The 27,007-nt window shown below is 56.7% G+C and overlaps 1 protein-coding gene across 1 annotated transcript; it reads left to right on the forward strand.

Annotated features, from left to right (window-relative positions):
• Positions 1 to 239: 239 nt before the first annotated feature.
• Positions 240 to 25,832, forward strand: SLC6A17 (solute carrier family 6 member 17). Its single transcript, XM_030232741.2, has 12 exons — positions 240 to 449; positions 7,688 to 8,083; positions 14,051 to 14,208; positions 15,043 to 15,169; positions 16,463 to 16,644; positions 17,745 to 17,855; positions 18,818 to 19,059; positions 19,338 to 19,530; positions 19,872 to 20,064; positions 20,624 to 20,783; positions 21,288 to 21,450; positions 21,853 to 25,832. Exons 2-12 carry the CDS (start codon positions 7,798 to 7,800, stop codon positions 22,219 to 22,221), a joined length of 2,184 nt encoding a protein of 727 aa, XP_030088601.2. The 5' UTR covers positions 240 to 449; positions 7,688 to 7,797; the 3' UTR covers positions 22,222 to 25,832.
• Positions 25,833 to 27,007: the final 1,175 nt, after the last annotated feature.

Here is a 27,007-nt window from a genome sequence, read left to right on the forward strand (position 1 = left end):
CGCGTTGATTTTTTTTTTCTAATTTCTCTTTTTTTTTTTTGAATTTGCTATCCCCTTTTTTTCTTGATTTCCCGGGAGCCGCTCGGAGTTACCTCCCTCCGGCGAAGGCGAGCGGGGCCGGGCGAGCCCAGCGCGCATCCACCGGGCGGCGGCGGGCGGGGGGGGGACCCGGAGCGGAGCGGAGCCGCCGGTACCTCGGAGCTTCCCCGCGGAGCCCTTCCCGAGCACTGCCCGCCTTTCCCGACCGCCGCCGCTCCCGTTTGCCCGGCTCCCTGCAGCACCGGCAGCCTCGGAGCGGCCCCGCCGCCGCCCGCACTCGCCCCTGGTGATTCCTGCTGGGAGCCTGGGTGATTCCTGCCGGGAATTTGCGCCGTTTCCTCCGGGACCCGGCCAGTTTCTCCTGGAATCGGGTCGGTTTCATCCTCCCAGGGAGCCGCCGCAGCGCCGAGGTGAGGATGCTCCCCCATCCCTACCCTGCCGGCCCTGGGTGCCCCCTCCCCAGCGGGGTCTTTTGGGGGGGAAGATGCTCAGGGCCGGGGTGAGGTTAATGGAGGGGACAGCCCAGCCTGGAGGTACCAGGCGTGGCCCTCGGGGTGGTGGCATCCAGGGCTGAGGGGACATTTAGAGGCACTCCAGGGGCTGGGGGGGTCACCGCCGGGGGTGGCTCTGGGGTCCTGCCCGGCTCCTGCTGCGGGGGGGCCCATCCCGTCTGAGGATGGGTGGGAATGCAGCCTCCAGGTTGACCTTGACAATAACATTGGGAGAGGAGAAAGCTGCAATGAATATTTCAGTCCTGGTCCCTGGAGTGGTGGTGGTGGGGGGGTGCCCCTTCTTTTATTTTTGTGCTGCTCTTTGAGTGTGGATGGTTAGGTTTGAGGTGGAAAATGGGGTCTGGGGTCCTGGTTTTGTGAAATTCCCAGGATTGGGTGTGGGGAGCCCTTGGCCCCCTCTGTGCACGCTGGATAAACCCAAAGGTGTGTTTTTTTGGGCTGGCCTCTTGGCCAGATCCAAATTTCCATCACTCCGGGAATGTGGGGCTCAAACCAGCTGAGAAATCTGCTCCCAGCTCTTTGTCGAGGACCCAGAAGGTGAAATCCTGCTCCCTGGATCACGCCTTGTGCCTGAAGCACCTGAGGTTCCAATCCATCAGGAGCTGATGTAACTATTTCTGGTCTTGGGAGGAAAAAAAACCCGGAGCACCGCGGCAGCTGAGCTATTCTCGGCAGGGTGGAGAGTTCCTTGTGAATATTTCTCCAGAGGTGTCAGGACTAGGTCAAGGAACCTGGCTGGGGGTGTGACTGCTCCAAGGGAAATAAAATGTGGGTCTGAGCTGTCCACTGGGATGGAATGGAGATGGCTCTGCTGAAACCAGCAGGAATAAAAGGGTTCAGTTTAAATCTGGAGTGACTCCACTGCTACCTCAGGCTTGCAGAGAGCAGGAATCTGGAGTTAGAGCAGAGCTGGAGTAACGAGGATCAGATTTACCCCAAATCAGATGCTGACCTGCCCACGTCCAGGTGAAATCATTGCCTTGGGAGGAGCAGCCCTGCTTTTACCCCATCCCGGGCTGGGTTTGGATTTGTTTGTTTACAAACGTAGCAGCAGCTTCATGAATTACAACGGGAAAAGCTGCACTCACGGCGGGCTTTGGATGCTGCCCGTTCGTGGCTTTTCAGGATAAATCTCGGCTGGTGTGGGGCTCGTTCAGTAACCTTTGGCTGGAGTGGGTGAGTTACAATGGATCGCTGAGGTCTAAGTGGGAAACGATCATCTGGTGAATCAAACAGAGCCCTGAAGGGATCATATGATGGTTGCCTTTGCTCTGGTGTCACGTTATTGCAGCTGTGTGTGTTTTCATGCTACCGAGTGAGACATGAAAGGAGCCCCAAGCCCTGAATCCACGGGCTCACGGCTTCGTGACAAACCCGAGTGCCGGGGCTGCTCCTCCCGTGCCCGCCTTGTGACCCAGCGGTAAAACCCTTCCGGAGGTTTCTTGGCACCTCCTGGGGACGAGAGTGGCTGTAAGGTCACAGCCGTGTCCCTCTGAGGTGGGCAGAGCAGGCAGTGGTGGGGCAGGGGCTGGTGCAGCCCCAGCCCTGCTTTCCTCGAGAGGAATTGGGGTTATTTATAACATCTGGGCGCTCTCAGCCACCGGGGTGGGTGTAAGACAGAAGCGGGGGCAGCTCTGATTCATCGGCTCTCCTGTGTCACGATGCTAAAGCGGGACGGGAAGGACGAGGAGCGGCTCCAGCCCCTCCGGGGGAAATGCGAGAGGCCGGGCTGCCTTCAGCCCCAGCCAGCCCTGGGATGCTTCCCGCAGGTGTCCCGTGCTCTGTCACCTTCTGACGCTGACCCCACCTGCAGTCTGTGCCTCCCCAGGGCTGGGTGTGAGCAGGGGACAGCCCTGGTGGCACTGAGTCACCCCGTGGGAGCTGGGTGCTAATTAGCAGGGTTCCTTTTAACGAGGGGACAATGGGAGCAGCCCTAATGAGCCCAGATGGTAAAACCCTTCCCACGAGGAGCCAGAGGCCGGGCGGGGAGGAGCAAACCCCAGCACGGAGCAGATTTAAGATGGAGGTGCCTTGGACCAGCCTTGGCTGGTGGAAGAGGGAGGTTTGTGAGGTGGAGGCTGTGGGAAGGTCCTCGGAGCAGGGCAGGGCTGGGCAGAGCTGCAAAAACTCTGCCTTGGGTAGAAATCTCTTCTTGGGGCTTTGAAGAGAAGTTTGGATGCTGCTGGGAGGGTCCTGCCCTTGGTTTCCTGTGGCTTGGAAGAGCGGGATGCTTCCCCCAGGACCAGCTCTGCCAGGGCCATCCCCATCCCAGCACAGAGGCTCTCCTGACCTCAGGGAGCAGCAGGAAGGGGCCTGGAGCTGGGAGCTGGCTTTCTTATGACTTGGCCAAAGTGGGATGTGCATCCAGGTCTCCTTCTCTTTGGCTGTGCAGCACAGAGGGAGGACAGGAGGGATCCGTGGTCCTTCCCTCCTCCTCTGCTCCTTGGTGACCTTGGATCTGTCCCTTCTCCTCCCTGCTCCAGGCTCCCCACCTGACCGAGCAGCCTTGCCCTGGGTGCAGTATTTCCCTGGCTCTGTGTGTGTCAGGGAGGATGAGGAGCTGCAAATTGATGCTCAGATCTCCCAGCCCCAAGCTGAGAGTAGATTTCCACCTCCCGAAATCCCTCGGCTCCTCTGTCCCCACTCCTCCCTCCTTTCCCTGCTCTGTGACCTTGATGGGACGAGCTGGACCTTCCCAGGCCAGCTGAGCTGGGTGCTCCACCAGGAACATCTTTCCCCTCTCCTTTAGGAGCTGTGGGAGATTTCTGCGGAAGCTGAAGTGGGAGAAATGGTAATGGCGGGGCAGGGAGGGACCAGCAGAGTCCCCAGGGGGTGAAATGCTCATTTTTAATTCACCCAGTCTCATCTTGTGGCTTTTCCTGCCTCAGTTTCTCCTTTCTGGACCCAAATGAGGGATAAATGTAGAATTTGGACACGGGAGAGGGGAAATTCCACTGCACTCCATCATTTGGACCCAGAGCACGTTTGCTGGTGGTGGCTGCTCTCCTTGGGTTCTGCTGTAAATCCCCATCTCCTCCCTGCCTTCCCCTGCTTTCCCAGGCCCAGCTGAAAGCTTTGCTGACACATTTCCAGCCTGTTCATTGCTCCCCAGCTGCCTTCCCAAGAAAGCAGGGATGGGCAGAGCCAGGACACGTGGCTGGGAACCTCCCTGCTCCCCTGGCCCTTGGTGAGGCTGCTGCCAGGGCTGGGGGTCTGGGGGCTCTTCACTCACCCCAAAAAGCAGCTTTTCCCATGGCTGCTTTTGGGATCCATGGGAGCCTCTGAGCAGGATTAAACCCCTGGGTGTGACAAGGCAGGAGCTTCTCCATCCCTGCCCCGTCCCTGGTGGGTTAAATCCAGTTTGTCCTGTGGCAAACCAGTCCCACGTGCCTTGGATCTGCTGCAGTGATGGTTCCCACACCCGTCCAAAGGCATGGGGTGCTTGGGGTCACCCTGTGCCACCTGGACATGGATGGGGACTGTCACTTTGTGCCAGCAGGAGCACTGGACTCAGCCCAGGGCTCTGGGGATGGTGTTTGCTGTCTGAGGAGCTCAATGTGAAGGTTCCACTGGGACCAGGGAATCCTGCTCAAGGACACACCCAGGGACACGGGGCAGGATGAGGTGAGTTGTTCCCTCCCCTTGCAATGCCTGTTCAGAGACACCAGCAGGAACTGGTCCTTTCCAGGTCCTGCAGTGGCAAAGGCCACGTTCCCTCTCCAGCTGGGTGGCACCAGCACTGGGTGTACATGGGCAAAGCTGTGGGTGCAAAGGCAGCCCTGGTCTGGCAGCACAAGTGAGGTTCTTTCAAGCCATGGGCTCTGAAAGACCCTAATCTGTCTTCTAAAGAGAGAGAAAAAATGCACATTTAAGAAAATTAAGGTCATGGGGACTAAGTAAACAAGCTGAATCTCCATCTGTCAGTGACAAGGGTTTTCTATCTCGCTCCAGCCCGGAAAGCTCCTGCTTGTCAGCTGATCTGCCTTGTCTTTCTCACAGGGTGGTTGTTATTTTTGGCAGATGATTTTTTTGATTAAATTCCCTTTTCTACCAAAGGAATGCGCAGAAATACCTTTCTCAGATGGATTTGGGCTGTGCTTTTTCGTTTGAGAGTGCAGACCTCGGGGCTGGTGCAAAAAGCTGGGGAAATGAGAAGGAAGAGCCCTGCTGACCTGGCTTTCCCTGAGCCCTGTTCCTGTGCTGTGTGGGCTGGTGGCTTCGTGCAGGCTCTGGCTGGGCTCATCTCCCATTCCCAGCAGGGATGGGGATGGTGAAGGCTGGCTGTGCTCATGGAATCAGGAATGATCCTCTCTCCTTCAGCCTGGATCCCTGCCAGGCAGCACCGCCATGCCCAGGCTGGGGCTGAGCCATGGGGAGACAGCAGGAGCTCCCCAAAGCAGCCATGGGACAGTGCCAGAGCCATGCCAGGATCAAGATCTGGATCTCTGCCATGGTTTCCCCTCTAGTTTAGCTTGGGCACGGGCAGGAGGACTTGTACCTGTGCTCCACCCTCCTGCCAGTGTTTAGAGAGCCCAGCCCCGTGCCATCCAAGCAGCCCTGCTGATCCCCCAAATCCTTTGGGAATGTTGCTCTCTGGAGTGTCCTCCAAGGCTCTGAGAGCTCCTGGGGCTTTGTAGGGGCTGGAAGGACCCTGCTCCTCCAGGATACAGATCCTGGTGCCTCCCAGCCCTCAGAACAACTCAGTGGCACCTAAACCGAGGAGAGGAACAGGCTGAGGTCCAGAGGGAGGGATGCTGTGGGGTCTGTGCTGACCCCACGGTGCTGGCCTGGCTCAGCACCACCTGCCCTGGAGCTGGGCACCTCCAGGGCTTGGGGTGTCCCAGGAGAGCAGTTTGAGTGCCCCCACTGTACTCTGGGGGTTTGGCCAGCACGTCCTGGATCTTCTTGGCTCTCTCCCTAATCCTGAAGAGAAACTTTAGAGATCCTAAAGAGATACTTTAGGGGATCCTAAAGAGATACTTTAGAAGATCCTAAGAGCTACTTTAGCCCCAAGCCCGAGTCCTCCTGGTGCTCCGAAGGAGCTGCTGAGCAGACAGGGAGCAGCAAACAACCCGTGGGTGATTTAGCCAGCTCTGCAAAAATCCGCAGCGAGCCCGAGCCAGCCCTGATGGGAATCCTGTCCTTTCCTGGCTGCCGGGTGGGGCCCTGGCCGTGCTCTGTGCCCATCCCCGCCCCGGCTGAGATGCTCCAGCCCCGGGCAGCCACGTGCCGGTAATTGCCGCGATTGAGCAGCGAGCGGCTCGTGTGAATGAGCCCTCGTTAGGAAATTAAACATCGCTGGCCTAGGCTTGACAAAATAACTCAAGCGGCTTCTCCGGAGGAGCCGGATCCAGGAAAGATGTGGAGCCGAGATGGTTGCCTGGCAACAGATGCAGCCGGCAGTTGAAAATAGATTTTTTTTTTTTTTTCATATAGGAACAGGGCCTGGCAAAGGGGGAACTTCCGACAAGGGTGAGAAAACACCAGGGTGAGGGTGGGTGAGGGGGAGGTTTCCTGCTCCCCGTGCTTTGCTCCTGGGCTGGGGTGGGGATGGGCTTTGCTGCCTGGGCTGAACCCACTGCCCCTAAAATGGGTGGGATTGTGGGCTGAGCTGGATCAAAAATGTCCAAGAGGAGAGAAGAGCTGGGAATGGCTCTGGAAAAGCCCCCAGGGTGGGAGGAGGTGGCTCTGCTGCCCAGCTGGGTGGGTCAGGTCTCTGAGCTCTGCCATGGCCCAGCCACCAGCTGGGTGTGCCCTGGGAGCAGAGATGGAGAGCACAGGAAAGAGGGGAGTGCAGCTCCTCAGGAGGGTCACTTTTCCAAGCTGAGGGATTTATTGTGGGAGTTCTGTGGTTTCCCCCCAGCTGATGTAGCACCATGGTCCAGTCTAGGGTGGGAGCTGCCCCATCTGACCCCAGTGTTCCCAGTATGGAGAGGAAGGACAGGGTGCTTCCCCAGTCTGGGGATCTCCAGCTCAGTGGAGCAGATTTCCACAATGTCCCCAAGATTTTTGAGGCAGGGGGGGAAATCTGCAGGGCTGGGCTGTGTCCTGAGCACCTCCTGAGGTGCTTCTGTGCAGGATCACTCCTCCTGACCCACGCTGAAGGCTGGGAAGTGAAGGGGCCAGGGTGGATGGCTTTGCCTTGGCTGCTGCTGTTTTTGCAGCTGTTATCTGTTGTAAAGCTGCCTGGGGAGATTTAGCATCAGCCTCCAAGGCTTTTAAGTCACTCCTGATAACTTCCTGGGAGGCAGAGATAGCCTGGGCATGTGTCACTGTCCCCTGAGTGCTTCCAAGCTGTCGTGAGTGAGGCTGGGGCTGTGCTGATGGTCAGGAGGGGAAGGAGCAGGACAGGCAGGGCAGAGCTGGGTTTGGTGTCAGGCCTTGTGAGGTTCAGCTGCTGGGCTGGAGGTGATAGAGAGGGGAAGAGGTGTCACAGTGATGTGACCTGTCATCACCCATCACTGTCCCCTGGAGCCCAGGGAAAGCCCTCTCTCTGGGACACAGGAGGCTTTTCTCCATGAATGAGAGCAGCTGTGGCTGGCCCTGGATCCCTGGAAGTGTCCAAGGCCAAGTTGGATGGGGCTTGGAGCAACCGGGCCTGTGGGAGGTGTCCCTGGCCTGTGGGACGTGTCCCTGGCCTGTGAATGGTGTCCCTGCCATGGCAGGAGTGTGGTTGGATGAACTTTAAGGTCCCTTCCCACCCAAACCATCCTGGTATTCTCTAATTCTCAACCAGAACATTGCTCCTGGTCCATCATTCCTGGAGCAGGAGACCCTCCAGGTTCAGGTTCAGGTCCCAAGACATGGTGGGGGTAGACACCCTTCTCTCCTGGTGCTGCAGGTCCCAGATCAAAGGGGGATGGACACCCTTCTCTGCAGGTCCCAGATCACAGGGGCATGGACACCCTTCTCTGCAGGTCCCAGATCACAGGCATGGACACCCTTCTCTGCAGGTCCCAGATCACAGGGGTGGACACCCTTCTCTGCAGGTCCCAGATCACAGGGTGGACACCCTTCTCTGCAGGTCCCAGATCACAGGGGGATGGACACCCTTCTCTCCTGGCCCTGCCGTTCCCACCAGGTCACTGGGGATGAGACAAACCCAAGTGACCCTGGCTGACCCCTTCCCCACGCAGGTCCTGCTGATGAAGAGGAGGTGAGGCCCGAGCTGTAGCTCCCCCTCTGTGCTGTTCCCTGCGGGACCTTCATCCTCCTCCCTCCCCGCTGCCGCCCCGGGGCCGTCCCGATGCCGAAGAACAGCAAGGTGACGCAGCGGGAGCACAGCAGCGAGCATGTCACCGAGTCGGTGGCTGACCTGCTGGCCCACCAGGAGCCCGTGGACTACAAACGCAGCGTCCTCAACGTGACAGGGGACACGTGGGACAAGCAGAAGGAGGGGGATGAGGAGCTGGAGGCGGAGAACCGGCCGGCGTGGAACAGCAAGCTGCAGTACATCCTGGCGCAGATCGGCTACTCCGTGGGGCTGGGCAACGTCTGGCGCTTCCCCTACCTCTGCCAGAAGAATGGAGGAGGTGAGAGACGGGCCAGGGATGGTCTCGGGTTTTGTGGTGCTGAAATGGCTCCCGAGGTGTTAAAGAGTCTTTTTCCCAGCCCCATGACTGAAGAAGAACTCAGGATTCCTCGGCTCTGCTTTTCAGGGCTGTTTATTTTCTCTTATCTATTCCATTCTTTCTCTGCCCTGCTGAGATCTGTCCAGCAGGTTGGGTTGTGGCACAGTCCCTGCCCTTGGGGTGGTGTTAACTTTTTATACTACAAACTACCTGTGCTTTATTTACAATAATTTTCCAATACCCATCACCTATGTTAGACAGTCTGTCTCTATCTTAAACCAATCTAAAAGTGTCACCATCCCAGCAGAAGATGGAGGACAAGAAGAAGAAGGAGAAAGACAGGACACACCCAGATTCCTCCATCTTGCCTCTTGAACTCCCATTCTAAATCCCCAAAATTCTACTTTTTCACCCTGTGACAAATGAACTATCATTCTACTCAAACTCTTGTGACTTGTAACTCTTCACACAAAGTTGGTAATTGTTTCCATGGGTTAAAATCAAAGGCACAGGTGTCTTTGGTCTCTGAGCCCCTTGCCAGGGTCTCGAGCCATGCAGGGCAGTCAGAGGAATGTCCTGGGTTCCAACAGCATGGGATCAGCCCTTGGAGAAGGGGGTGTGACCCAGTCCTGCCTCGCTGTGTGTTGGGGGGTGGATCCCAGGAGAGGACAGAGGTGATTTTTGGCTCTAAAATGTGTTATTTGGTATTGGTGCTCTGATGCCTGATGGGTGGGAAGAATGCTGTGCAGAACTCCATGATATCAGAGGCTCATTAATGACTTTATTGTACTATAACTATATTACAGATATTACACTAACAAGAACTGTCACTAACTAACTAACTGGAAAACCTGTGACCCTCTCCCAACACACACACGTGGATCCAATTGGCCAATGAACCCAAAACACCATCACCAAAATCCAACCAAGCAATCAGCTCGGGTAAACAATGTCCAGAATATTCCACATGGGCACAAACACGGGAGCAGCAAATGAGATAAGAATTGTTGTGATCATTCTTTTCTCTGCTTCTCTTATAGCCTTTCTCAGGAGAAATTCTGAGAAAGCTCAATCTCTGTCTGTTAGAGGGCATGTGGATATCACAGTTTGGACTCTAAAGTGTGGTGTTTGGGCTCTGAAGGGGGAAAGGGCAGCCAGGAGTTGTGCTGAGATGTGGAGATCTCCAGGATGGCCTCTCCCTAAAGACTGTCCACCTGCTTGCCCCAAAGTCACGGTGGATCCCAAGCTGGGGCCAGGATTTTTGGCTGCTCCCCCTGATTCCTGTTGGGAGTATTTATTTGCAAGTGGCATCAGCCCCAGTATCCCTGGAGCTCTGTGGCTCTCTGATCCCTCACCCTAAGCCTAGTGGCAGCTTGGGGCTGTGGCTGAGGTCCCAGTGTCACGACTGACCCAGGTCAGCAGTGATGGGCACAGAGCAATGCTGGCACAGTGCTGTGCTCCCTCTGCACTCGAGAGCTGTAGGCTGTGTGGTTCTCTGACCCCTGAACCTAGTGCTAATTTGGAAATTAGGGCTAGAAAGGGAAGAGAGAGCCCCTCCATTTCCCTGGGTCCTTGGAGCCACGTTTTGTGGTCCCATTCCATTCCCAAACCCTCCTTGCAGTCAGCCCGTTCCCTCATCCCACTCCACGCCTCCTCCCTGGGTTTCCAAGAGCAGCCCAGAGGGTCAGGTCTCTCCCAGCTGTGCTCAGCCCCACCACCCTTCCTGGGTGGGTTCCTCATCATTGATCCAAACCCAGCCCCTTCCTAGCCAGGCTGGAGGGAGCCAGGACAGTGCCCCTGTCCCTGAGCTCCCCGTGTTCCCGGTGTTCCATCCTTTGCCGTGGCCCAGCCCTGCAGCTGCCCTCAATAATTCAAACACCTCCAGTGTCACATCAGGATGAGTCACTGTGCCCTGTGCAGTCAGCACTCCCCTCCCTCCCCGGGCTGCTCAGCCCCATTCCCTTCCCTCCCCATCCAGGATAGAGCTGGAAGTGTACAGCTCCTGCATCCCAGCACCTCCCAGCACCTCCCAGAGCCCTGCTTTGGCTCTGGCTTGGTTTGGTTTTGGCTCAGCACAGCTCTTCATGGGTGTTCACCCCAAATTCAGTGCAGCCCTGCTGGCTTCACTACAGAGCTGCCCACAGCTGGCCTCTGATTGCCAAGAAAGTTTTCCCCATTAAATGAGATTTAGAACCAGATATCCCCATTAAATGAGATTTAAAAACCAGATTTAGAACCAGAGGTTGGAGAACCAGCATCCTCCTTCTGTCCAAGGATTAACCCAGCTGTGCTTCAGTTCCCCCATGCCACAGAGATCCTTAATTAACCGTAATTAGTGCACTCACTGAAAAACCCTCAGCTTAGGCTGAGCTCTCTGCTGTCCTGAGTATCTGGGGGGCTTTGGCCTCATCTGAGCAGTGCTGGGTGGTGGGAGGTTCCACTGGTATTCCCAGGCTGGGATTCCTCCTGGTGTATTCCTCACATCTGGGGCTGAACTTGCTGTCTCCGTGTGGGGAGTGTCAAAGCAGTGGTTTTGGACACCAGACCAGATGGGATGTGGAATGGGGATGGGGACTGGGGCAGCACAGCCCTGACACTGCTGCAGCAGAGGGGGTGAATGTGGGTTTGACCCAGCCGTGCTGGGATTCAGGAGCGCTGAGCCAGGCAGGGACTGGGACAAGCAGCTGCTTTAGGAGCTCCTTGCTGTGACAGAACATCTTTCTGCTGCAGGACTTCAAATAAAAGCTTTACGAGCTGCTCCAACCATTGCCACTATTCCATGGATGGGGAAACTGAGGCACAGAGCTGGGAACTGCCTCGAGCAGCAGATTGCTGGGCTTTGCTGGGTTTTTCTTCTGCCCAAGTGGCATCATCTGTCTGTCCCATGGGGCAGGCACTGATTCTCTGCCTTTTCCTCCTGCTGTGTCTGACCCTCTTGGCTGGGGTTCCCACCAGGCTGTGAGGTGCTGCCAGCAGCGGTGCAGGGTGTGGGAGGGACGGACAGACAGACAGACCTTTCCTGGCGCTCTGAGCAGTTCCAGGATGCGACGGCGGCGGCTGCTCTCCCTCCTGCTCCCCCAGCAGGTGTGTGCGGGGGAGAGCGGCTGCGTGCTGCTGGCAGGATGGGCTGCAGCCAAATTCCCAGGACTCGGCGTGCCGGGAGCCAGCAGGGGCTGGCAGCTCTGCCCTGGTGCTGCACAGGCGTGAGCTGCTGCTCACCTTTCCAGGCACCCCAGCAAGATGGACAAATTTTCCAATACTGGACAAAATTTGTCCAGTATTCAGATGAAAATTTCATCTGAATCTGTCTCACATCCAGCTCTCTGTAGGGTGAGAGAGCCAGGAGAGTGTTGCAGAGATGGGATGCTCGTGGTCCTTCCAGAACTTCCCTGAGCTCCAGCTCTGCTGTCTGCCTCTCCTTTTACCCTCCCACTCACCCTGGGCTGCTGCACCTCAATATCACTGGTCAGGGGCTGTGGACAAGTCACAAACAGGACAGGGTTGCTGGGACCCTGCCTTGAGCTGGTTTATTTTCCAGCATCAGTCTCATTACATGGTTATGACAATGGGAAGATGCCAGCAGCTCACATCCCAGGCAGCAGACACAGAACTCAGTGTTACAACTCACCTTAAAGGTTTTTTGACCAATCACACAAAGCAGAAGCATACTGACAGTAGTTCTATCCACCACTATAAGCACAGGTACCTTTGGTTAAACAATGCTTGCTTATTTCAAATAAAATACCTGCTTGTGAGCCTTAAACACAATCCTCAGAGCCCCATTATTAAGCTTAGAACTTCCTAATATCTCTCTAGATAAACTTTTCTGCATCTTAGGGAATTATTCTAGACAAGCATTAATACACAGACCATTGGTCTATTTCTTTTCTACTTTTTATATAATTTTTCTGCCGACAGATCTTATGGCTACTGCTTAGCTCTAATTGCAGTTCTGCTGTCTCTGAAGCCTTTGCAGCTTTCCCAAACCCCTGTGATTTTATGGATTCCCAGACTGGATTTCTCTCCCTGCCCCCATTTTTAACACACCATCCCCACCCATGCTGGGGCTGATCCTCTTTGCAGAGTCCCTGCTTGGAGCAGCACCCCCTGCCCAGGTCCTGCCTGGGCCCGGGGAGTGGTTGCTGTCACTGGAGTGTCAATCCAGGCGGGAATTTCACTTGTCTTTGGACCTTCTGCTACCCTGCAGGAGCCAGGCACATTCTCCTGAGCCCATTCCTGAGCTCCTGGCAGGAGCTGGAGCTGTTCCCCAGGCGGGAGCTGCAGCGTGAGTCATCGCATCCCTCACGGCCATCGCTTCTGCTTCGGGAAGCACCAGCTCCTCTCCACCCCAGCAGTCAGACAGACATTACCTGAATGTTTATCCGAGTTGTTTCCACTCTTGGCCATGCAGGGTGGCACATGGCCCGGGGGTGCTGCTGCTGGCAGTGTGGGGTGTCCAGGGGATGTGCTGGGACAGGGGGCTTGGCTGTGCCAGGGGGAACACGACAGCTCCAGGAATGAGGCTGTGTCCCCAGGGGTCAGCTCATGGAGGCGGCTCCTTGCACGTGGTGTCTTGGTTTGGAAAGCCAGGTGTCTGCTAAGGAGGGCAGGAGCCTCCCCTGAAATGGAAAATGTATACTCCCTCCTTCTGAATTGTTATAAATTTGAAATTAAGGGGCTCTCAGGCAAAGATATGGGAGCAGGAATAGCAGTTCTTTATTAGAGAAGAAAATAAAAAAATAAAATAAACAATGCAGTAAATCAAACCAACACTGCCAGAGTGAGAACAGGCCCTGGCCCCTGTGTGTCAGGGTGGTGGCACTGTCCCATCCCACAGTGGCACAGGATGGTGGCACAGTCCCATCCCAGGGTAGCACAGTCCCATCCCAGGGGGGCTCAGGGTGGTGGCACAGTCCCATCCCAGGGTGGCACAGTCCCATCCCACAGTGGCACAGGATGGTGGCACAGTCCCATCCCAGGGTAGCACAGTCCCATCCCAGGGGGGCTCAGGGTGGTGGCACTGTCCCATCCCAGGGGGGCTCAGCCCTCCTGCAGTGCCAGCTGTGGTTCTGCTGGAGCAGGGATCCTGCACAAGGGGGGAGTTTTCCTCTGCAGCTCCAGGGCTGCTGGAGATGGGCCTGCTCTCCCTCTGGGAATGCAGGGCAGCAGAAAGCTGCTCCTCTGGGAATGCAGTGGGCAAAGGCTGCTGGGCTGTTCCCAGGGCAGATTGGATCCAGGTAGGAATGCTTGGCTCCTCCCCTGGGTGGGGCATCTCCCCATGGGATGGTGGAGTTTCATCAGCCCTGCAGGGACACTCAGTGGCCATGGACAGCAGAGAACTGCCCAGCTCTGACAGGTGGGGATAGAACACGCATTGCCGTGCAATCCAGGACACGTGGAGATTTGTCTGTGTGGATTCAGGGAGTCCTTGGGGACCTTGGGGTCAATCCCACATGATCCACACTGTCAGGGAATGCCACAGCCTTTGCTTCCACACGTGTTTGCTTCTCTCCACAGCTTCTCCTCTGGCCAAGCTCAGATCTGCATTCCTGGACCACAAAACCATGGAAACATTTAGTTTGGAAAAGCTCTCTAAGATCATTGAGTCCCAACATTAACCCAGCACAAGGCCACACCCGGCCCATGTCCCCACCTGGCACACCCCCACGGTTTTTAAACCCTTGCAGGGATGGGGATTCTCCTGCTGCCCTGCACAGCCTGTGCCAGTGCCTGACTATCCTTCCATGAAGAAATTTGTCCCAATATCCAATCTCAGCCTCCCCTGGTACAACTTGAAGCCATTTGCAAATGAAGCTATGGACCAGGCAGAGCCTGTCCCTGCTCCGCCCTGCTTGTCCACCCATGTCCGTCTGTCCTTGGCCCCACCGGAGCAGGGAGCTCTGCAATGACCTTTCTCTCCCCTTCCAGGTGCCTACCTGGTCCCTTACCTGGTCCTGCTCGTCATCATCGGGCTGCCCCTGTTCTTCCTGGAGCTGGCCGTGGGGCAGCGGATCCGCCGGGGCAGCATCGGCGTCTGGAATTACATCTGCCCCCGCCTGGGAGGCATCGGCTACGCCAGCTGCCTGGTGAGCACACCCGGGGACCCTGCAACCCCACCCTGGCCACCCTCCAGCCCTGTCCCGGGGACCCTGCAACCCCACCCTCGGGACTCTCCAGGGCCACCCTGGGGACCCTCCAGCCCTGCCCCGAGACCCTCCAGCCCCACCCCAGGGACCCTCCAGCCCCACCCCAGGGACCCTCCAGCCCCATCCCGGGGACCCTCCAGGGCCACCCTGGAGTCTGCGGGGTGAGGCAAACCTCGAGGAGCCCCAGGGTGTGGGAATGTGCCCCTGTTGACGGAGTGACAAAACTATCCTTTGTCCTCTTAAAAAGGAAAAAAGCCCAGAAGTTTCTCTCCTCAATTGGATAAAAAGACACCTCAAAGGACCTGGGGGACTTCACCTCAAACTTAAGGATAGCTAATCGGATAGAAGCCAAAAAGTCCCACCTGAGCAATTTACTAGAAAAAAAAGAGAACAAAGAAACAAATTGCTTTTGCGAGGTGTTTTACCTCTTGCACCTGGCTCAGTTTTTCTCTGTTTGTTATTTTGCCCTTTATTAAACCTTTTTGTTTCCAACACTACCACAGAAGCCATCCTGCTGATTTTTATGCCTCCAAGGGTAGCTGAGCTATCTTGAGTGTGTTATAGACCTCCAAGAGCCTGTGAGACCTGGCTCAAAGAAGCTCCCACAACACCAGGGGGAGGCTAGAGAGGTCCAGAGGTGTTCCTGCTCCACCCATGGCTAGAGGGCTGGATTGGGAATGCGCCCGCCCCTGATCCCAGCAGCCCCGGAGGTGCCTGGGCACATTTCCTTGTCCCTGTGGTTTGATGCCCTGTCCTCCTCCTTCCTCCCCCCAGGTCTGTTTTTTTGTCGGTCTCTATTACAACGTCATCATCGGCTGGAGCATCTTTTACTTCTTCAAGTCCTTCCAGTACCCCCTGCCCTGGAGCGAGTGCCCCATCGTGAAGAACGGCTCGGTGGCCGGTGAGGCACGGGGGGCTGGGCTGGGAGGGAGCGGGAGCCAGGGAAGGGGGCTCTGGGACACTGTGGGACACAGCATCACCCCCAGCAGAAGGTGGGGCCACAGGAGGCAGAGGTTCCTCTGCCACAGCTGCCCTGACCATGTGAAGAGCTTCCCTTTGGGCTGGATGAGTGTCTCCGGTGCTCTGTCTCCCCCCCGATGGGATTTGATGCCAGTCTGGGAATCCAGAGTCCCCACTGATGGGATTTGGTGCCACTTTGGCAATCCAGAGTCCTCACTGATGGGATTTGGTGCCACTTTGGCAATCCAGAGTCCCCACTGATGGGATTTGGTGCCACTTTGGCAATCCAGAGTCCCCACTGATGGGATTTGGTGCCACTTTGGCAATCCAGAGTCCCCACTGATGGGATTTGGTGCCACTTTGGCAATCCAGAGTCCCCACTGATGGGATTTGGTGCCACTTTGGCAATCCAGAGTCCCCACTGATGGGATTTGGTGCCACATTGGCAATCCAGAGTCCCCACTGATGGGATTTGATGCCAGTCTGGCAATCCAGAGTCCCCACTGATGGGATTTGGTGCCACTTTAGCAATCCAGAGTCCCCACTGATGGGATTTGGTGCCACTTTGGCAATGCAGAGTGCCCACTGATGGGATTTGATGCCAGTCTGGGAATCCAGAGTCCCCACTGATGGGATTTGGTGCCACTTTGGCAATGCAGAGTGCCCACTGATGGGATTTGGTGCCACTTTGGCAATGCAGAGTGCCCACTGATGGGATTTGATGCCAGTCTGGGAATCCAGAGTGCCCACTGATGGGATTTGGTGCCACTTTGGCAATGCAGAGTGCCCACTGATGGGATTTGATGCCAGTCTGGGAATCCAGAGTGCCCACTGATGGGATTTCCAGGCTGCCTCAGTGCTTGAGGCCAGGACCTGGCCCAGGACTGTGGAGGGAGGCAGCGAGAGTCAGGCAGGGGCTGCTCCACTGCCTGCCTGAGACACGGATGGAGCTAATGGTGTTTTATAACATCTGAGATCAGCCTGGGACTCTCTGAGAGGTTTTATAGCAAATGAAAATGTCTCTCCCCGTATTTAACATCTCATTTTCACCCAGCACTAGTTTTATGTCCTGTCTCTTCTTTTCTTTGCTAAGAATGAGCCCCATTAATTTCTGCCCCTCAGTTTCCAGAGGTGTCTCCCTTCCTGGCTGGCTCCAGCAGCTCTTTGACATTTGATCAGCCCAGGAGACAGTGGATGACTCTTCCTCTCATGCTCTCCTGCCTCTCTCCTGCAGTTGTGGAGACAGAATGTGAGAGGAGCTCAGCCACCACCTACTTCTGGTACCGGGAGACCCTGGACATCTCCAACTCCATCTCTGAGAGCGGGGGGCTCAACTGGAAGATGACCCTGTGTCTGCTGGTGGCCTGGAGCCTTGTTGGCTTGGCCATGATCAAAGGCATCCAGTCCTCGGGGAAGGTGGGTGTTGGTGGCCACCTGAGCCTGGCTGGGCTCTGTCCTGGGAGCAGAACCTGCCTGGACACGCTCTCCTGCCCTGCTCTGGGCTACCAGAGGAATGCTGTGTCCCCTGGGATGGTCACACCCGCTCCACAGCTGGGGTCACCTCTGGAGGGATCCAGAATAAGATCAAAAGGTGGTTTAGGAAAGAGGTTTAGATCAACTGACACGTGCAGCCAGGCCTCAGCCACACAGCACAGAGAATCCCCCTGAGCTCCAGCTCTTCACAGAATCACTTGGATTGGAAAGGCCTCTGAGGTCATCAAGTCCAACCTGTGGCCCAGCACCACCCTGTCAGCCAGACCATGGCACCACCTGGCTCCACATCCAGCCTTTTGTTAAACACCTCCAGGGACGGTGACTCCAGCAGCTCCCTGGGCAGCCCCTTGTGATGCCCAGTCACTCCTTCTGTGTGGAGCTTCCTAATGTCCAGCCTAGAGCTCCCTTGGTGCAGCTTCAGGCTGTGTCCTCTTGTCCTGGGAGCAGAGCCCAGCCCCCCCCGGCTGCCCCCTCCTGTCGGGGAGCTGTAGAGAGTGATGGGTTCACCCCTGAGCCTCCTCTTCTCCAGGCTGAGCTTCCTCAGCCCCTCCTCACAGGACTTGTGCTCCAGACCCCTTCTCAGCCTTCTTGCCCTTCCCTGGACACTCTCCAGCCCCTCCATGTCCTTCCTAAATTGGGGACCCAGAACTGGACACAGCACTCGAGGTGCTGCCCAACCAGTGCTGAGCCAGGGGAAGAATCACTGCCCTGCTCCTGCTGGCCACACCATTCCTGAGCCAGGCCAGAGCCATTGGCCTTCTTGGCCACCTGGGCACACTGCTGCCTCATGTCCAGCCTGCTGTCCATCCTTGCCCCCAGGTACCTTTCTGCCTGGGCACTGCCAGCCACCTGCACCATCCTTCCCCAAGGAGTCCCACAGTTTATCCCTGGGGAGCCAGCCCCATCCTGGGGAGGGAAGCAGTCCCTTCTCCCTGCTGTGAGCTGTCCATGGGCTGGGTGGGAGGCTGGCTGGCTCAGGGGGCAGGAATTGAGGCTGTGGGTGTTCATCCCTCTCACTCCAGGTGATGTACTTCAGCTCCCTCTTCCCATACCTGGTGCTTGTTTGCTTCTTGGTGCGGGGGCTGCTGCTGCGTGGGGCAGTGGATGGGATCATGCACATGTTCACACCCAAGGTGAGAGTTCCAAGTTCCACTTTCCCTCCTGGCTGGTCATGCCCTATTTTCCCTTATTCTCTTATTATTCCCCTTATTTTCCTCCCCACCCTGAAAATCGAAGTACCAGCCCCAAACCTGGGGGTCCTGATAGATCATTGGGGTGTGGAGTGGCTCCCAAAATTCAGGGTGTGGCCAGGACAGCCACAAGCCTCACAAACTCACCATCCTCTGCTGCCCAGATGCCAGGCTGGGGGGCACAGAGGTGCCCAAGGGAATATGTAAATACAAAGATTTAATGGAGTGATGCTGGCTGGCAGAAAAACCTCTGCTGGTGGTATGCACTTATTAATTAAGCAGCTAATTAATTAATTAAGCAGAGATGTAGATGAATCAGCTCAGCCGGCGAGGCTGTTAGAAGACATTAATTGTGGTTCCTTGATGAATGATGCTGGGAGGTCTCCAGGCTGCAGCTCTGGCTCCCAGGAGAGGGGGAATGTGGCTGGGGGGGACCACAGCTGAAACACCCCCAGCCAGGATGTTTGATTCCAGTGCTCCTCTGGAAGCAGGAGATGGCCAGGGGAGGATGGAGACACATCTCTGGGCATGTGGTGGTGCCCTGGGCTGGGGGGACACGGGCTGGGTGCTGCACAGAGAGAGATGGAACCCCCATCTGGGACAGGTGGAGCAGGCAGAGACGTGGTCAGGTCACACCTTGTCCTGACCTCTGCATGCCTCAGTTTCCCTCTCTGTCAATGAGGAGAAGGACCCGTGAGTGCTGGGTGAAGCCGGACCTGAGCACGGCAGATCATGGAGTCACAGACTGGTTTGGGTTGGAAGGGGCCTTGGAGATAATTTTTTTCCACCACCCCACCAAAGCAGCCCCAGCTGCCCCAAAACCACCTCAGCCCTTTTAATGTAGCTCTGGGATGGGCTGTGGGGCCACCAGGCCACCTAACTCCTTCTTCTGTCTTCCCTCCAAGCTGGACAAGATGCTGGACCCCCAGGTGTGGCGCGAAGCAGCCACGCAGGTTTTCTTCGCCTTGGGCCTGGGTTTTGGGGGGGTCATTGCCTTCTCCAGCTACAACAAGCAGGACAACAACTGCCACTTCGATGCCACCCTTGTCTCCTTCATCAACTTCTTCACGTCTGTGCTGGCCACCCTGGTTGTGTTTGCTGTGCTGGGCTTCAAGGCCAACATCATGAACGAGAAATGTGTGGTGGAGTAAGATTTGCTTTTTCTCTGTTTGGGGTGGGCAGATCTTTGCTGCTGCCACTTGTGGTGGGTCTGGAGCTGGATGATCCTGGGGTTTGGTGAACCCAAGTTCCTGATGGTGAGGACCTTGGTTTCCAGGGATGTACCTCTGTAGCTGAGGGAGTTGGACATTCAGCTCCTCCAAGCTAAAATCCAGCCCCAAGATGGACTCTTAATCTGCAGCTGGGGTGTGCATCCAGTGTGCCTCAGGTGCCCTGCATCACCTGAGAGGTTCTGCTCTCCCTTAGGAACGCTGAGAAGATCTTGGGCTACCTGAACACCAATGTGCTGAGCCATGACCTCATCCCACCCCACGTGAACTTCTCCCACCTCACTGCCAAGGACTACAACGAGATGTACAGGGTGATCATGACGGTGAAGGAGGGGCACTTCAAAGAGCTGGGCCTGGATGCCTGCCTGTTGGAGGATGAGCTCAACAAGGTACCTGGTGGCACTCCTGGTGGCACCTGCAGGTCACCTGCCCCATTGCCTCGCCCTGTGTCAATCCTGGGCACGTGGATCAGCAAAAACAACTTTTAGAGACCCTCCAGGGATGGAGGATCTGAGTCCCTGTGGTTTCACCCAGCACACAGGGGTCCTCCTGGGGTGGGAGAGGCTCTGTCCAGTACAGGTTGAGCAGGCTCATCACCAGCTCATCTCCAGTACCAGACTGGGATTTTCTTTCCTTGAAGAGGGTTTGGTGAGGGAGACCGGAGAGGGGCTTGAAGTCTGTGACCCTGACAATTTCTTCTCATCTTTTGGTCCTCTCCCCACCTCAACAGTCGGTGCAAGGGACTGGCCTGGCCTTCATTGCCTTCACAGAAGCCATGACCCACTTCCCAGCCTCACCCTTCTGGTCTGTCATGTTCTTCTTGATGCTGATCAACCTGGGCTTGGGGAGCATGATCGGGACCATGTCAGGCATCACCACGCCCATCATCGACACCTTCAAGGTGCGGAAGGAAGTGTTCACAGGTGAGGCCTCTTCTCCTGCAACCTCCTTCGTGGGGGGTGAGAGGTCCCCATTCCCTTGAGGAGTCACTCCAGAAGAGTGTGGACATGGTGGGGGGAACTGCGCCATGCCCATGCAGGGAATGGACCTTGTGGAGGTCCTGGTGTCCCTCAGGGGTCTCTGCTGGCCATGCCCATGCAGGGAATGGACCTTGTGGAGGTCCTGGTGTCCCTTGGGACCCTCTGCTGGCCATGCCCATGCAGGGAATGGACCTTGTGGAGGTCCTGGTGTCCCTCAGGACCCTCTGCTGGCCATGCCCATGCAGGGAATGGACCTTGTGGAGGTCCTGGTGTCCCTCAGGAGGCTCTGCTGACCATGCCCATGCAGGGAATGGACCTTGTGGAGGTCTTGGTGTCCCTCAGGAGGCTCTGCTGGCCATGCCCATGCAGGGAATGGACCTTGTGGAGGTCTTGGTGTCCCTCAGGAGGCTCTGCTGACCATGCCCATGCAGGGAATGGACCTTGTGGAGGTCATGGTGTCCCTCAGGACTCTCTGCTGACCAGGCCTGTTTGCTCCCCACAGTTGGTTGCTGCATCTTTGCCTTCGTAGTGGGGCTGATCTTTGTGCAGCGTTCTGGAAACTACTTTGTCACCATGTTTGACGATTACTCGGCCACGCTGCCGCTCACCGTCGTGGTCATCCTGGAGAACATCGCTGTGGCCTGGATTTATGGCACCAAGAAGTAAGGGGTTTCTACAGCAAAAGGAATAACTGTGGTGTAGCTCCTGACTAGAAACCCTCCTTCCACCTCTTTCCCATATGGCTTTTTCTCCAGGAGAAAATGCTCCAAGGGCAGTTACAGAGGCAGGAGCTGGGTTCATTTTGATCCTCCTGCCCTGCCCTGGTGTAGCACAGCCCCTGGAGTGGGTCCTTCTCGTGGGTATCCCCTGTTGGTTGTGATGATCTCTTACTTGTGATGACCCTTTTTTTCTGAGATTCCTTCTGGAAGGGGAGGCTGTTCCCCACAGTGCTCCTAGTTCAGAAGCTGTCCAGAGCAAAGGCAGCTCTGGATAACACTCAGATGGTCTTGTCCTGAGTTTTCCACAAGTTCTTCATGCTTGAGGGATGCTGAGATGGTCAGCTGGGTTCTTCTTCAGGCTCTGCCTTGAGCATCAGCGGGGCTCCCGGGAGGTTGTTTCTCACTCAGAGGTGGGAGACGTCACGATTCCATGTCCTTCCTCGGCAGGTTCATGCAGGAGCTGACGGAAATGCTGGGTTTCCGGCCCTACCAGTTCTACTATTACACCTGGAAGTACGTGTCCCCCATCTGCATGGCCGTGCTCATGACAGCCAGCATCATCCAGCTGGGAGTCAGCCCCCCGGGATACAGCGCGTGGATCAGAGAGGAGGTGAGCACTGCTCCCTCCCCTTCCCCTCCCATGCCCCAGCACAGCAGGGGCAGCTCAGAGCTGCAGACCACTCTGCTCATCCCAGCTCTGCTCATTCCTCCTTCCTCTCCTGCTGGGTGACATTCCCACCCTGCTCATCCCCTGGGAGCAGTTTGTTCACGCTGCCCAGGTATCTCCAGCCAGCTCTGCCCGTGGGCTGAAGTTTCTGTTGATTTTGGTTGGCTCCCACAGCTGCACGCTGTGCCTGTGTGAGGATCCTTCCCTCTGACCTGAGCCCACCTTCATGTGGTGTCCCTGGGTCTGGCAGGAGGCAGCAGGAGCTGTCTGGTGTTTCGGAGATGTTGTGCCTGGTGGGCATCACTGCTGCAGCAGCCCCGAGACATTAATATCTGTCTCCTCCAGGCTGCTGAAAAGTTCCTGTTCTACCCAACGTGGGCCATGGCCATCCTCATCTCCCTGATCATCCTGGCATCCCTCCCTCTGCCTCTGGTCTTCATCCTCCGGCAGTTCCACCTGGTGTCGGACGGCTCCAACGCCCTCTCCGTCACCTACAAGAAGGGCCGGATGATGAAGGACATCTCCAACCTGGAAGACAACGACGAGACCCGCTTCATCCTGAGCAAAGTGCCCAGCGAGACGCCGTCGCCCATGCCCACGCACCGCTCCTACCTGGGCCCCGGGAGCAGCTCCCCCATGGAGATGAGCAGCGCTCCCAACGGACGCTACGGGAGCGGGTACCTGCTGGCCAGCACCCCCGAGTCTGAGCTGTGATGGTCGCCTGCCCACCACCCCCACCAGGAGAGGAGGGCACTGGGGAGTGGATCCTGGCTGTCCAGGCAACAGGAAAATTAATTACTAAGGGTGAAGAAGAATTAATTACTAAGATGAAGAAGAAACCCCCTCTTAAAATCGTAAGCAAAGCAGCCATTTCTAAGGTGATGTCGGGAAGAAGGGATTGCAGGAGGGGCAGGACTCCTCTGACAACCCTCGGTGGAAAGGCAGGAGCCCTGGACTCACCTCCGGGGAAGGGAAGAGGAGCAAGAGATGCTGCAATACCTTTCCAAGAGTTGTTCTCACGCAGCTCAAATCTGAAGCAAAGAATCTCTCTTTTCTAAGCAGCTGATGGTTGGAACAAGGACCTGGCAGCAGGTGGGAAGCAAATCACACTTCCTCCTGTCACCCAGAGCTCTTCCCTCCCTGTCTGTTGTCCTTTAGCTGGGAGGAGTCATGGCCTTATTCCAACGAGCACAATTAATCATCGATGTTCATAGCACAAGAAGGTGCTGTTGTTGTCACCATCGTTGTTGTTGTTGTATCTCCTGTAGGTTTTTATAGCTGTGGACACACCCAAATAACCCCCCAAATTCTGACCAGGGTTGGCAGGGAGCAGCGTGGGGCTGGCTGTGATGTTGGGGTGTGTGAGGCAGGGCAGGGTGCATCCCTGGAATCTTTGTTGCCACCAGCACAGGGACGGTGGCTGGGAGTTCTTTGGAGATGTCACAGCCATGGGATGGAGTAGCTGGGAAGTTCCATGGGTTGGTGGTGATGGTGCTGAGTGGCAGGAGGACCCCTGAAGTGACAGTGGCTTGGGGGTGTGAGCCTGTGTGGGGTCTGGATGGGGTTGGTGTGATGGGGGTCAGGAGTGCTCTCCTGGAATTACTCCTGACGTGGGGGATGCTCTGCTGAACCAAAATCCCTGGCATGGTGATCATCTCCTCTCACTCCTCTCTTTACGTGTCCCAGAGGGACAAGCAGAGGAGCTGTGGGACATCCAGTCCTACCACACTCCTGGTTTAGCTCTCAGGAAACCACCCCTGACTTCCCTCCCTTGTACCTGCCGAGGTGAGCTGGGCACTGGTTCTCTCTGGACGTGCCTCCCCATTTCTCCTCGTGTCCCCTCTGAGCCCGGGGTTTGGCAGTGCCTCCTGTCACAGCCCACAGGAGCTCAGCAGCCTTTGGGTGGGGGTGACCAGCTCTTGGGGACCACAGGCATCCGAGGGGCAGCAGCTCCTGGGAGCCAGTGCCAGGTCCCCAGTAGCTCTTGATCCAGGCTGGGGAGCCCTTGTGAGAGTCCAGGGACCTCTGTCGCGCCCATCCATGTTTCTGGGGGATCTGACTGATGTGACCTTATGTTATTTCTCCCCAGGCTGTTTGGAAAGGGTGGGATCTTCTAGCTCTGAGTCCTGCTGGGACTGAGGGTCATTTCCCTGAATCCTACCTGTAACCAAGCACTTCTGCCAAGGGTGTCAGCATAACCTGGCATCGTCCCCCTTTTCCTTGGGGACACTGAAGCAGCACCCTCTCTCCCTTCTGTTGCCTCCAAAGGCTGGGGAGTGCTTCACCTGGGTCCTGCTGGGCTTAGGTTGTTCGTGAAGATCTTTGAGGCTGCTCTGAAGGCCACATTTGTGGGTGCTGGTTCATGAGCCCTTCTCTCCTCTGCTTTCCTGTCAGTTGCTTTTCTGTCACCTTGGTTCTCCTTTTGGCTGGAGGTGAAGGCAGGAAGCAGCTGGTCCATTCACCACAGCCCTGACTTTCAGCATCCCTGGGGCCAGCAGGTTCTCACAGTGACATCTCTTGTGGGTGTGATCCTTCATTCACAGTCTTCTCCACGGACTTGGCTGGTGACCTGGAGACTCTTCCTGGACAATTAGCTCAAGCCCTTCATTAACTGTTTTTCTGGGGGGAAGATGGAGGAGTGGAATGAACCAAAGCAGCTTAGTGATGGTTCCAAGATCTGTGAGTCAGGATCAGCCACGTTCCTCCAGAAGTTCTCCCTTCCTCATCCCCTCCCATCTCTTTCTCCTTCCTCTGCCCATGCAAGAGGGACACAGAAATGTCCCCATGGCATCATCTCTGGAAGGGAGAAGCCCAAATCTGGTGGCATTTCCCCATCATTAGGCAACATTTTCCCTCCCATTTCTTATGGAATCCATCCTCACTGACCAGCAGAACAGAGGATGAGTCAAATCCTTGCCCAGCATCACCTCCCCGACACCCCCGAGCCCGGGGGCCGGATTCCCACCGTAGCTCCCATGGAGTTAATGGAGCAGGACACCTCCCACAGCCACAACACCCAGTCCCATGTGCTCCACAACACCCAGTCCCATGTGCTCCCGTGGCAGGATGCTCCTTGAACCCCAGGGGAAGGATCCGGCCCTCCCTCTCTCCCACCCATGTCCCCAAACCAGCCAGGGAGGAGCTCACTTTCCTCTCTTCTTGCAGCATCAATAAGAGGCAAAGTCAATAAGAAAGTAACAAAGAAGCTATATTATATATATATATAAGATATATACAGAGAGAGGAGATGGAATAATAACCTAGAGATTCGCTATTTCTATTGTATATTTATTCTGTAAATGTCACTGTAAATGCTGTTAAATGACAAATCGTATTCCAAAGTGGCCCATGACCTATTTTCATTCCCAGTGCTGTACAGATCAATTCTCATTCTATAGCAGGGCATATTTTTACCTTTTTATTTCTTGTGTGTGGTGGGTGCACGTCCCCTTCTCCCCCCAGCCCCGGGGCACCCAGCTGCTCTGGGCATCCAGCAGAGAGGAGGAGGAGGAGGGACAACCCCTTTACTTTTATCTGTGGAAATACTCGTGTTTTGTCGTGGCATTAGCTCGGTGTTAGACACGGGGTTTGGGGGTGTGCGTGTGTGTGTTAGGTTTTAGGAGCTCCGTGTTGTTGCCGTGGGAGCGTGCGCGTGTTCGTCCGTAGATGTGGGGTGTGCGTGTCTGTGTGCGTGGCTGCCTTTAGGATTCTTCACTTCTGCCTGGACTCGCTCACTTTTGGGGCCTGTGTGGGGGTTTCTCCCGCTCGCCGGGGCAGGTTCTCCCTCCACACACCTTCTCGGGGTGCCAGGCTGTGCATTGGGCCGACCCCCGGTGGCTTTTAGCCCTAGAAATCACTTTTCCTCTTTTTCTGCACAGAGGCACAGGGAATAGCTGCTAGTTGTGAGCACAGGCACTTTTCAGTTTTCCTTCAGGCAGTGGGACAAAGAGGGGGGAGCCGCTGCCGATATCCCTGTCCCCCCACATCAGCTCCTGGCTGGGTTCCCAGCCCAGATCCTGCTGCTCAGAGCAGTGCGGGGTCCCTGCTGCTGGGTAGGGCAGGAGGGGTCCAAACCCTGCTCCCTCTCTGGGGGGAGGGTGTTCACTGGGTTCTGCAGAAGGCACAGAGGAGGTTGCTGGAGGGGCACACCGTGTGCTGCTGGAGCTGCAGGTCCAGCCTGTGGGGATGGAGTTGGGATGCTCTGTTCCCCAGCACCGGCCTCTGCTGCAGGGACCTTGACCCCGGTGCAGGGCAGGGGGCATGACTGGAGCTGGGTCCCCAGGATGTCCCACGGCTCAATCCCCTCAATCCCTCCAAAACAGCCCTTTCCTCACCTCCCAGCTCCTGCCCAGACCCTGACAGGTTACGTTGTGCCCCAGCACCTCCCAGGAGAAGCTCCCACTGCCTTCTAATGGTCCCCACCCTTCCCGAGCGTGGGTCCCGCTGGCAGGAGCGGGGCCGGGTGGCCTTGGTGGCCGGGAGGGACATGGCACAGCCCCGGGAACACGCAGGATGCGGCTGCTTCCCCTGGGACAAGCACAACACTGGCGAAACCCTCGTGTACAGGTAAAGCACAGAGCTCTGGTGGCGCGTCCCTGTCCCCGGTAGCCGCAGTAGTTCCCACGTGTGCCGGGCGGGGCCGGCCAGCGCCGCCCGGGCTCCTCGGCCACCGGGAGAAACCTTCTAAGAGCTGTATCAGAGTCTGATTAAAAGTCTCTTCTTACCAAATCTCTCCTCACCGAGTCTCTTCTGTGCCTCTGTTTCCTTTCCTGGGTGGGCTTTGGGGTCTCTCTGAGAGAGAGAGTTTGGGGTGGCAGAGGCAGAAAGCAAAGGGCCCATGGGTGTCGAGGTCTCTCCTTCTCTGTCTGTCCCACTATTGTCCTTCTGTGTCCCCTCATCCCTTCCTGCACCCAGCATCAGCCTCTGCAAGGCCTTGCTCAGAGCGAGCTGTCTTGGGGTGTTTCAGGAGCCTCTGGAGGTTGTTTTCCCTCCTGGGCCAGTTTATCCAGTACACCTCGGCTTTCCAGGGCACTGGGACTGCTCTGCTCCTCTGCACAACGCCCTGCTAACAGTGCTGCTGGCTTATCCTGAGTGCTGGGAGCCTGGAGAAGAACCTGGGGTTTCCAGCAGTCCCAGATGACTCCAGCTGCTGGGAATTAGGTTAACTGGGGAGCAGAGCTGTCTCCCCTCCCCTCCCCTCCCCTCCCCTCCCCTCCCCTCCCCTCCCCTCCTCCCCTCCCCTCCCCCCCCTCCCCTCCCCTCCCCTCCCTCCCCTCCCCCCCTCCGCCTCCTTCCCTTCCCTTCCTTCCTCCCTTCCCTTCCCTTCCCTTCCCTTCCCTTCCTTCCCTTCCTTCCTCCCTCCCTTCCCTTCCCTCTCCCCTCCCTCCCCTCCCCCTCCCCTCCCCTCCCCTCCCCTCCCTCCCTCCCCTCCCTCCCCTCCCCTCCCCTCCCCTCCCTCCCCTCCCCTCCCCTCCCCTCCCCTCCCCCCCCTCCCGCTCCC

Source organism: Serinus canaria, chromosome 26 (genome assembly GCF_022539315.1).
Source record: "Serinus canaria isolate serCan28SL12 chromosome 26, serCan2020, whole genome shotgun sequence".
Lineage (NCBI taxonomy): Eukaryota > Metazoa > Chordata > Aves > Passeriformes > Fringillidae > Serinus > Serinus canaria.

Excerpts from the sequence above, each read along its gene's own strand:
- SLC6A17 (XM_030232741.2), top strand. The coding sequence starts at position 7,798 with ATGCCGAAGAACAGCAAGGTGACGCAGCGGGAGCACAGCAGCGAGCAT. Across the intron at positions 19,531-19,871 it reads TGGAGGATGAGCTCAACAAG|TCGGTGCAAGGGACTGGCCT; the intron begins GTACCTGGTGGC and ends CCACCTCAACAG. Across the intron at positions 20,065-20,623 it reads GCGGAAGGAAGTGTTCACAG|TTGGTTGCTGCATCTTTGCC; the intron begins GTGAGGCCTCTT and ends TGCTCCCCACAG.